The sequence below is a fragment of the Suillus discolor genome (genome assembly GCF_016758755.1).
Source record: "Suillus discolor strain FC423 chromosome Unknown F5147scaffold_3, whole genome shotgun sequence".
Taxonomy (NCBI): Eukaryota; Fungi; Basidiomycota; class Agaricomycetes; order Boletales; family Suillaceae; genus Suillus; species Suillus discolor.
The window spans coordinates 1,202,571-1,213,319 of record NW_024541250.1 but is presented as its reverse complement, the minus strand read 5'-3'; the positions used below and the strand labels follow the sequence as shown (position 1 = coordinate 1,213,319).

At 44.3% G+C, this 10,749-nt stretch overlaps 3 protein-coding genes across 3 annotated transcripts; 1 reads left to right on the top strand and 2 right to left on the bottom strand.

The window, feature by feature from the left end:
- Positions 1-73: 73 nt before the first annotated feature.
- Positions 74-1,382, bottom strand: F5147DRAFT_648166 (uncharacterized protein; the record flags this gene model as incomplete). The annotated part of the gene is made up of 4 exons (XM_041433263.1): positions 74-176; positions 289-344; positions 656-679; positions 1,065-1,382. The coding sequence occupies 4 exons, from the start codon at positions 1,380-1,382 to the stop codon at positions 74-76; spliced, it is 501 nt and encodes a 166-aa protein (XP_041299213.1).
- A 1,986-nt stretch (positions 1,383-3,368) lies between these two features.
- On the bottom strand, positions 3,369-5,334 carry F5147DRAFT_648165 (uncharacterized protein; the record flags this gene model as incomplete). The annotated part of the gene is made up of 3 exons (XM_041433262.1): positions 3,369-4,687; positions 4,736-4,830; positions 4,880-5,334. The coding sequence occupies 3 exons, from the start codon at positions 5,332-5,334 to the stop codon at positions 3,369-3,371; spliced, it is 1,869 nt and encodes a 622-aa protein (XP_041299212.1).
- Positions 5,335-6,832: 1,498 nt separating this feature from the next.
- F5147DRAFT_648164 (uncharacterized protein) lies at positions 6,833-7,236 on the top strand (the record flags this gene model as incomplete). Its single annotated transcript, XM_041433261.1, has 2 exons — positions 6,833-6,906; positions 6,996-7,236. 2 exons carry the CDS (start codon positions 6,833-6,835, stop codon positions 7,234-7,236), a joined length of 315 nt encoding a protein of 104 aa, XP_041299211.1.
- Positions 7,237-10,749: the final 3,513 nt, after the last annotated feature.

The window sequence follows — 10,749 nt, the reverse complement described above, 5'->3', positions numbered from 1 at the left end:
CCATAACAGGATTTACATCGTGGTTAGGGTTTATTTCAATCAGCACCCAGCCTATGATCAAAGGCCAATCATGCTAAATTGCAGTGATGCACAACACCAGAACTATATGCTGCTGAATCTGCACAAATATTATTTGTGCTCCCCCTCCCCCTCCCAAAATTGAAATTGTGTCACATCTAAAAAAGGAAATATTCAAGATAGTACTTTATTAAAGGTGAACTTGGGTTCTAATTGTAGACTGGTATGTATACTACTGGAAGACTACTTGAATACCATCCATAATCTCACTGTTGTGCCTCTGCAACATCAGGAACCCTGGATTTTCCATGATTTGGCTGAGTTGTCTGATAGCAGGCCCACCAGGCAAATCAAACAAATCAGCTCATCAGATTTTGTCTGATTTCATACATGTGTTATCTGAAATCAGACCAATCAGTTCCATCAGACAGTCAGAACATCAAATTGTTCAGACATGCATTTCATCTAAACTATCATGCTGATCAGACACCTCAGTGGATCAGATTGACAGATGGTCAGAAATCTCAGCTCATCATGGCTCACATGAAAATAAAAAATAAAAAAAATAATTGCACCTAGCCAGGTTTGAACTCTCAACCATCCATGTGCACATCAGGTCACATGACAACATGCACACTTCGAGTGCAGCATAACCACTAGGCTATGATACCACATATATTTCTAAGTTATAAATTATATATATACCATATTTACTGGACTTGTGAAATATTTCACAACTTTGTTATTTTCGTTCCATGTCTTAATGAAAGTTGTAGTCCTAGTCTATGGCTAGTCTTGGCTTGTCAATTGGTAGTTGTTTGAGCAAGATATAAGCAAAATAAAAACAAAACATCGGCAAATTTGTCAAAAATGCGAAAATTAGAAGTGAATAAAATCCCAGAAGCACGCCGTCCAGCTTTACCAGTCTTCTTAGTGGCAGACGTTTGTACAGTTAGTACAGGATGGTTTGTGGGCATCTTGCTGGAATGGTCCTTGCCACGAGTACACAGGTGCAATTGAGCGTGAGTATGAGAGTGAGAAGGAACTTGCGGGACTGGGAACAGATCAGGAGTAGATGGCTGTGGTTGCTGCTGCTGATGAGAATCGCTCATGAGAACATCTTGTTCAGCAGAAGCAGACCCGCCAAGGAGGGACTCGCCCTCAGGTTGGGTGGGGACATTATTACTGTTGCCGTTGCCATCCTCCTTCATATCATCTAGTTGCTCGATGGGGGCGTCAGCCATTTGGTCGTCTTTGCCGTCGTACTCCTCACCTAAAAGTTCATCTAGGGGAAGTTTGATAGTGGGACGGTAAATGCTAAAACCAGTTGCGCAGCCCCTGCTAACGCCTTCCCAGTAGCTCATGGGGTTAGATAAGGTGGGGGTAGAGTAGAGTAGAGCAGTTGGGCTGAACGAAGTACTAAAGATGGGAGGGAAGTGGAGTTTTTCTTACAAGGGGTGCAGGATGAAGGTGTGGGGCGCAAACAATGGTGTGTGATGAGGGTGCGCTGCAAGGGTGCGAGACGAAGGTGCAGGCAGTGGATGTCAGGCGTGTAGAGCGTTGTCGCTGTGCTCGTCATTGAGCGGAAGAGCCGCCAACTAAAATTGAATCTCCGCTTGAAAATGTTGCCATTTCCAGCAACAGTGTCCCCTATTGATGCAGGTGATAAGCTTATCTCTCTCCTGATCCCCAGATGCCTCGTCTCTCTATGCGCAATCAGCTGCTTGAGCAACTGGATGAGGCTGAACTAGCCTTAGCCAAGGCCAGGCTAGAGCGTACTCGCATTACCCTTAATGATCTCTATGATTCCGACTCCTCTGACTCTGATTCTGATTTTGATTCTGATTCTGATCTTGGCCTTGATCTGATGGTCACTCCTCCATCTCCTCTTACCCCACAATTATCTGACCTTTCAGATTCTTCTTCCAGTGATGGATCTGACGGCTTCACTACCCATTACAACCACCTTCATGATACCATCACAGCTCTTCGCGATGAGGTCACTAGGGCCCATGTTCTTCATAAACCGGATGCACCTCCTATGCGAGCCCCCCAGATTCAGCTCCTTCATGACTTTGGGCACTCTCGGCACCACCTCTTCCGCAAGAAATTACGCGTTAATCCTGACATCTTCGATGATATCCTCGATCAAATTTCTGATCACCCTATTTTCACTAACCGGTCAAACAACCCTCAACTTCCCATTGCCATTCAACTGGCTATATTTCTCAACCGTGCTGGCCATTACAGCAACACTATCTCACCAGATGATGTGGGCCAATGGGCTGGTGTCAGTGTTGGATCGGTAATCAATTGCAGTAACCGTGTGATGATTGCCCTCCTTGATCAGCATGACACATTCATCCATTTCCCTGCTCCTGACTCTGAGGATGCTGAGCGTGCTCGGCAATATGTTGAGGCCAAGTCTTGTCCAGAGTGGAGAAATGGTATCCTTGCAATTGATGGCTCCACTATTAATTTGTATGAAAAACCTGGTCTTTATGGTGAGGCATTTTATGACAGGAAGTCTAACTATTCCCTCAACTGTCAGGTATTTTCTCTCTCTTATTCTAACGGTTAGAAACTAATGAAAAATTCAGGCAATCATTATGCCCCATAATCTACTCGTGTTTACCAGGAACATGACACACTTCTTCCTGATGACCATTGGATTTGGGCTGATAGTGCATATCCACTTGAGAAGTGGTGTATTCCACCTTTCAAGAAGCCTCGGAATGGCAGGTTGACAAGGGACCAGAAGACCTTCAATATTCACCTATCTAGGGTATCTTCTAATTTTTCTGCTGATTTTTTGGAATTTTTACTGATTTTCATCTAGGTCCGTGTCCGTGTTGAGCACACATTCGCTGCTTTGAAGGGGCGTTTTCAGTCTCTTAAGGAGCTTCGTCACCCTATGCAGACCCAGAAAGACCTCCAGATTACTCTGCATTGGGTTAGGTGTTGCCTTATCCTTCATAACATGATCATCAAATTTGAAGAGAAACGCAACAAACCTACAACCAGATGGGCCATTCAAGAAGGGAAACATACTCTGCATCCAGAATATGAAGGACCAGATGATAATGAAGTGGTGGGTGATAGCTCATATGCAGGCACTCCTGGTCAAGCACACAGGGCCAGGTTGATGGATCAATTGTTTGACAGTCCTCACTCAGATGCTCAGCATAGGCAAGGATAAGTTGAAACAGGTATAGCTTTGACATAAAAATGTACTACATACATGCTAGTAAGTAGGTTGTAGGATTATCAAATAGCGGTGAACAAATGACAACATGTAGCAAAAAGAAACGGCGAAAAAAAAAACATATGACGAAGTGCGCGCAGGAACATCATGGCTTGTTGATCTTGGCATATTCAATGCGCAAGAGCATCACCTGCCTCTCTAACTCGAGAGCCTTCGCATCCGCTTCCCGCAAACGAATCTCCTGGTCCTTGCTCTCCTGCAGCCATTGATGGACGAGCGCGGCGTCTGCGCGCTCATGGGCGCACTCCTCACATATGAAATGGTGCTCCTTGTCTTGGCGATTGGCGTTGAGCTTGACCATCAGGCGCTCATTCTTGAGCTGGTATAAGGTGAGCTTCTCGGAGTGCACACTCTCTAAGTCGTCATTCAACATCTCAACTTGTTGCTGAACCTCCGTTCGGAGATGCTTCTTCACCGACTCCCTGCTGCTCGGTCTCTCGGAGAGCAACATTTGGGACGTCGGAGATGCCTGCTGAGGGGAGGATGGATTGGACCATTGCAACGAAGCCTTCGATGAAGAGGTGGGGGAAGAAGCGCTGTTGCGCATGATGACGTGATTGATGTGGGACTTGAATGAGCTGCAACTGTCGTGGTTGGAGGTGCGGGGAGGGGGTGCCTTGGGAGGCGACGGAGTGGGAGAGGAAGGTAGCTGCTGCTTCTTTCCGCATGCCTTTTTTGATCTGGGCGGGCTGTCCAAATTATATACATTCTCCTCATCATGACGAACTTCGTCCGTGTCGTCCATACAAAGGTCCCCCATACCATGAGCAAGGGGGCCATCATCGAAAGGTGGGTCATAATCAGATCCCAGGGGGGCCGGAGAATAATCTTCACGGCCGAATGAACGGCTACTGGGAGGAAGGGGCGTATGGCTGAAGTGGAGGGGGGAGCTTGTCGTGCTGCCTGCACAGTTGCTTGCGGGAGCTTGAGAAAAGCCCTGTTGTGGGGAGGAGCCAGCACCGCTGGCTCCCTGAGCATATTGAGGGGAGTGGTTTGGTTCCAGGGGGGTAGCAGGACCACTTCGGGGAAGAGGCACATAAGGCGTTTGCACAGGGGAGTCAGCTGAGCTGCCTCCAACACTTGGAGGAGGGCGGGCATAGTCCGTTTGTTGGACGTGAGTGTTGTCACCTGCGCATGAGGTAGAAGGACCTGAGGGACGAACCATGTAATTGAGCTGCGGGGAACCAGCACTGCCTATGGCAGGGTTAGGGATAATTATGTTGAGTTGCAGATGGGTGCCTGAAGGAGGGTTCTGTGAACCTCCCGCAGGACGAGTTAGTGCGAATAGGTCACCAGCATGGTCAGCACCTGGTTTCGATGAGCTCGTTTTGGCAGAAAACGAGGGGTTGGATCCCCATATCCGGTAGAGGTCATTGTACCATGGAAATTCTTTCTTGATTTTACCTACAAATTTTGTTAGTGGTGTCGATAAGACATGAGTGGGATACTCACGATGTAAGTTGTCAGACGTCTCCGAGTCAATTGGCACGATGCCCGCACCTGTAGACTCGAATTCAGCACAAATATTGCGGAATTTAGTCCGTAGACTTCAGATCATCCAGTTAGCACAGTTGCAATAGATGGAGAAGTACTTACGATGCGATGCGATTGGCCACAGAGTCATGGAACTTGATGGGGTTGGTGGCATACCAACTCCCATACGTAGCATCGTCGTGAAAGATTACCTTTGCAATCACACTGTAGATCTCCCCTTTGTCCTTGCCCGATGCACGGCCAAAGTCAGCGTGATAGTTGCTGGACTTCTTACTCTCAGTCACAAATAATATGGCACAGTCTGGCGGATGCTCGACGAGGAAATCGACGAGCTTGTTGGTGCGCATAGGGACGTTATGCCACGAAATTGTGGCTGGTGACGAGTCTTGTATATTACCCCCTCCCCCTCCCCCTCCCCCTCCCCCTCCCCATCTCCCCCTTCCACGAGTTGGTGGGTCCATTCGTTTCCTGTTGTCCTTGCGACACGGTATGTTGATGTTTTGAGAGATGGTCTGCAGGCGTGCAGACCGACGAAGTCGTGGTTGTAGGGCAGGCATTGCATTTAACACTCCGACGACATGCCGATGTTCGCCGTACTTGACTAACCCTGAACTTCGGCGAAACTCAAGATACTTTAGCCGACGTTTCACGGAGCTTACCGAGCTTACCGAGTTTTCAGGAAATTACTTTGAACACCACTTATGGCTAGTCTCACCTTGTCAATTGGTAGTCATTTGAACAAGATATAAGCAAAATAAAAATGAAACATCGGCAAATTTGTCAAAATGCAAAATAAAAGTCAGTAAAATCCTTATGTGTCTTAATGAAAGTTGTAGTCCTAGTTGAAATGAGTCTATGACTAGTCTTACATTGCCAATTGGTAGTCATTTGAGCAAGATATAAGCAAAATGAAAATGAAACATTGGTAAGTTTTGAATAGAAATTCTGCAGTTTTGCAAAAGTTGAATACTTAGATTATCTGACCTACTACATTACTTGACACAGCTCTAGTGTCTGCATGATCAGATAGGTTGGGTATCTGGATGTTTGATCTCACTGATATGTCTGACTGACTAATTAGGCTGCATATCTGTGTTTATGATTTGTCTGATGAAGCTGATGATTATGAAGTCCTGGCAGAACTGTAGTGCTGCATGGGTAGATATACTTGAGGGCCATGTAGTTCTGAAAGACTGATGTACTATATAGCCTGCTATGTTTGAAAAGCAAGACATCCTGCAACAATGATATCCTGCTGTGTCTGAAATACCTGAGCATCATGATATCCTGATGAACTGAGAGTATGTTGTGTCTGACATCACTGTCTGACTGTGATTTTGACAATCTGGGATTATGATAGGTCTGAAATCAGACCAGTCAGGTCATGCAGGTATATCAGCTAAATCGGGAAAAATCCAGGTTTCCTGATGAAGTTGAGTTACCATTGATTTTACATTACCTTCAATTGCAATCACCTCATCAAATGCTTTTTGATATGCTTCAAAAAATCAATAATAATTCCTTGTCTGTAGACACCATCTCAAGTAAGGGGACACTCTTGGTATGTTAATACAAGTGTTGGTTCAAATGCATACACTCACCTTTTAACTAGCATTTAAGTTGACAGTGCCCAAAGCTTAGATGCTGAAGAAGATTTATTATCAAATAATAATGATAACTGAGATGAGTAGCAATAAGCAAAGTAGGCATCATATGGAAGTGGAACTTGAAGGATATCTGTTACTTAGCACTCATTGAATCAACACTGCTGGTATGTACTAGATGACTTTTCAGTATGAGTGTTAAGACCGTTGAAGGTACAACAATTCAGATGGTGAGTCTGAACAATGTTGGGTCTTGCAGAACCTAGCTGCTATGCGACCCTAAAGGGTTTCTGGACCAGGCTCAAGGCTCAGAGAAGAGGAAATATGATAGAAACTTGCTGAGTACTCAGACTCATACTGGTAACTGGTGAAAAGGTAACTTGATTATGTAAGCTACAAAAGTGCAAACATAACACTAAGGTAAAAACAGTCTCTGCAAGCCCAGCCAGAAATGAATCCCTACACCGTGCACAAAGGGATTCCGAAGGGCTTGGCTTCAGCTTGTGCGCTGCACCCCTTACCCAAGTATGTGCCCTTAATTGCATTTCATCAATACTTTTATATTTATTATTCTTATTTACTTTTTTTAAAAACTTTTTTTGTGACATCTGGAGGAAGTCCATAGGACTTCCGAAGGAGCACGGGAAAGTCCAGAAGGACTGTCTGGATCTGGATGAGTGCGAGAAACTTCCAGAAATTACAATGAGCTTTCGTCCTGATACAGATATGTGTAATGGCTACTCAGGACAAGTCCCAAGTAGAAACAAACAGAGGAAAGGCTGCAGGGACAAAGTCCGAAGCAGAATAGGTCTGGAGGACCACGGGAAAGTTCCGGAGGAACATCTGGAAACTTGAAGGAGTGTAGGATCGGAGGAGCGGAGCTCCGGCCTAGGGAATTCCTCCCTAGGCCTGAGATGGGTATTGACTAAGTTGGAGGACTAGAACTAGTATGAGGACTTAGTGCAAGATCTAGTGCGAGGTCTAATATGTGTAATATTCAGACTAAGGAAATACAGGAGTTTCTACAGGGTTTATATACTATGAGGACATAACAGAGAATCAGTCAGCGCAGTGCAAGGCTATGTGAGGCTATGGACAAAGCATGTGGAATGCCTAACACTAGTGTATCAGAACTTAATAAAATGAAGACAGAAATGAATCAGGTATGGAAAATAAAGCACAGTCGGTTATAGGGATAACCGGATGTCCGGAAACAGGTGATTACCATAAGGGGATGAGTGCTGATTTAAGGTTTGGCTTCGGATATGAAGCATAGGTCGGATCCGGAGATCCTGAAGAGTGGATATGAGATTGGGTGTCCAAATATCGGATCTGAATGTGTGGATATGCAAAGGTACAAGGATCTGGACAGATAAAGGACATGGACAGGGGGTCCGAAGGTCCGGATGAGGCATGGGAACATCGTTGAATGTAGGTCCGGAATACGGGATATGACAATGAGTCATTTATTGAAAACGACTTTGGTATCACTATAGCATCAACTGTATTACTTCCCTATGCATAACTCTCAGGTGATGTATCACTTGGTCTTCAACTCCCCACCTCTGTGTCTGACCATGATACATTTACTACTTTTATTAATAACTCAAATTTTAACATTAGCATTTTGGATGCTCTCCCTGACTTCCTCTCTTAATCTTAGCCAACCCTCTATTAACACTTCTACTACTGATGCTTTTAATGATACTGGCACTTATTATTTCTCTTACAACTCCCCTCCTAGATGTTAGGGATACTGAGACTCAAAACAAAGAAGCATCAACTTTGCTGGTCCAAGCTGGAACTTAGCCTTATTATGGAAGGTGACTATAACAACTAAATACACCTACTTCCTCAGCTAATCAATTTCAACTATTCTCAGATAGCATTACCTAGTGCATAAACCTTTCAATGCAAGAGAATATGACAATGACATTGGCAGGCCCACAAAGTAAGTTGGTTTTTTATATACTACACATTATATGGTGCTAATATAGTTTGATCCTAGATGGGCTTGACACACATAATTAGTAAGAAATGTATATAGTATTGTCTTATCTATCTATCTTGTTGCATAGTAAGCATCAGTAATATAATTGAATGTTTCTTGATGTTTTGTAAATAGGAATATTGAGAGTTGCATATATCACATGCAATATCCTCTGTATGCCCATGATATGAATAACTGACTCATGTACATGAATATATATAATAGTCAATTAATGCTAGTTACTGAGAGGAGCTGGTAAAGTAATGTATAGTGAGATGGTCATGTAGGAGCTAGACAAGGTGCAAATATCTCAGTATTTGGAGTTAAAACTCTACTAACGAATTCTATACCTAGACAAGGTGCGAATCTAATTGATGTTAGACTAATAGTTAATAGCACAAAATACTAACTCACATCTCAGTACTCAGAGTTGAAACTGAGATGTTATGATATTGGGAGGTTGGCTTATAAGGTGTATCCATCAGGTATTATAACATAGGATAAAATAGACTGAAACATTGGAGGGTGCGAGCCAATGTCAACATATTGCTTGTCATGCCCATTTTGAATGTGCTCACCTTCTATATCTCCCCCTGTGCCTGTTCTTCGGCTGTCTTGTCCCTCTGCATTTCAGCTCTGTCATACATATTCCAACACCCCCCCTCAAGTGCTATTCAAACCTATCAAGGCCTATAGGCATTGGAGTCTGAGGTACGGCAGTACCTTAGTGAATGCATTCACAACGTTGTTATTGGTGGGACAGTAGAGTAGCTTGAAGATGCTATTCTTCATATGTGTGCATATAAAGTGATACCATAAGTTAATATGTTTAATTCATGACTAGAACTTCCCAGTGAACACTAACATTATTGCAGCTTAATTATTGTAGAGGATGGGGATGGGGAAAACAGGGGCCTCATAGAGCTCACTGATGAGGAGCTGCAGGAAAAGGAGTTTGTGTACCATACTGGTAAGTGTTATATACTCTGCTTCAGCTGTGGACAATGTAATTAATGGCTGCTTCTGCGCACTCCAGGCTATAGGACTGCCATTCAGCATAATAATATACACTGACATGGAGTGTCTGTGAGGTTGGGACACCCAATCTGCATCAACAAAAGCTTCTAACCCGGTGTCCGTTGGACCCTAAGGTGAGCTCCATATTGTCCATGGCCTTCAGATAATGTAGGGCACATTTTGCAGCTTTTCAGTGCACTCTGCCAGGGCTTCACATAAACTGTAAGAAAGTTGCGACCATGAATGCAATGTCTGGTAGCATGCTCATGGCTGCATACATCAGGGACCCAACTGCCTGTTAGTATGGTACGTCCTTCATTGCCTCTAGCTCGGTATGGGTGCTGGGGGACTGATCAGTAGACAGGGTAATACCTGGTTTTATGGGAGTCTGCATGGCCTTGGTTTTATTGAGGTGGAAATGCTCAATGATAGGTGGCTATGTAAGCCTTCTGCAACAGAGTCAAGGTATGTACAAGTCTATCATATGTATACCTTTAACCTTAACAGCGATTTTAGCTTGCCTAGGTCTGAGATCTCGAAAAACTGCTAGAGATCAGACTTGAATCAGTAGATATAAGAGATGTGGTTTGTGGTTACAGCCATGTCATCAACAGACACTGTGACAACATGTGCTTGCTAGGTGTGCATTTGAAGTAGACCGACTTGGTTGACCTTTGACTAGTTGAAACCTAGCTTTTAGAACACACCTGCTAACTCCTCTTCTCACTCGAATCCTGCTTGCTTGAGCCCAGGTAAACTCCTTTTAGCCTTAACACATTCCCATGCTAATCCTCCCTCAGGTAGCTAGGTGGGGTCCACATATAGATCTCTTCCTAGATGCTAGTATAAAGGTACGTACTTTTAATGTTGACTTGGTGTATCTCCCAGTCTTGCTGAGCAGCCATTGCTAGGACTGTGCAGATTATGCTCATGTTGGCAGTAGGTGTGAACATCTCAAATAGTTGATGCCAAACTTCTGTCTGCAGCCATTTGCAATGAGGCAAGCCTGGAGCTTCAATTTCTCACTGCAGATCCTTGTTTGATCACCAAGACATAGTGACAAGGTATGATGTTGGCACCTCAAGGTGGGTCCATGACTTCCCATGTACCTAGCTCCTTGAGCTGACTTATTTCATAATATAGCGCTTCTTGCCACTCAACTGCATCAGGTCTGTTCAATGCTTATTGGAGGGTGGGTTCTGGTTCTCCAGCAGCTAAGGCAAGGTGAATGTGATTTTCTTTGTCTAGTAGATCCACTTCTGATGCCTTTAATAGGTTTTTCATCACTATGGCTGCCTTCTGGCCATTGTTCAGTGCTGCATAGTAACCTGGGGGAGGTCTGGCCCTCATTGATCTTGGAG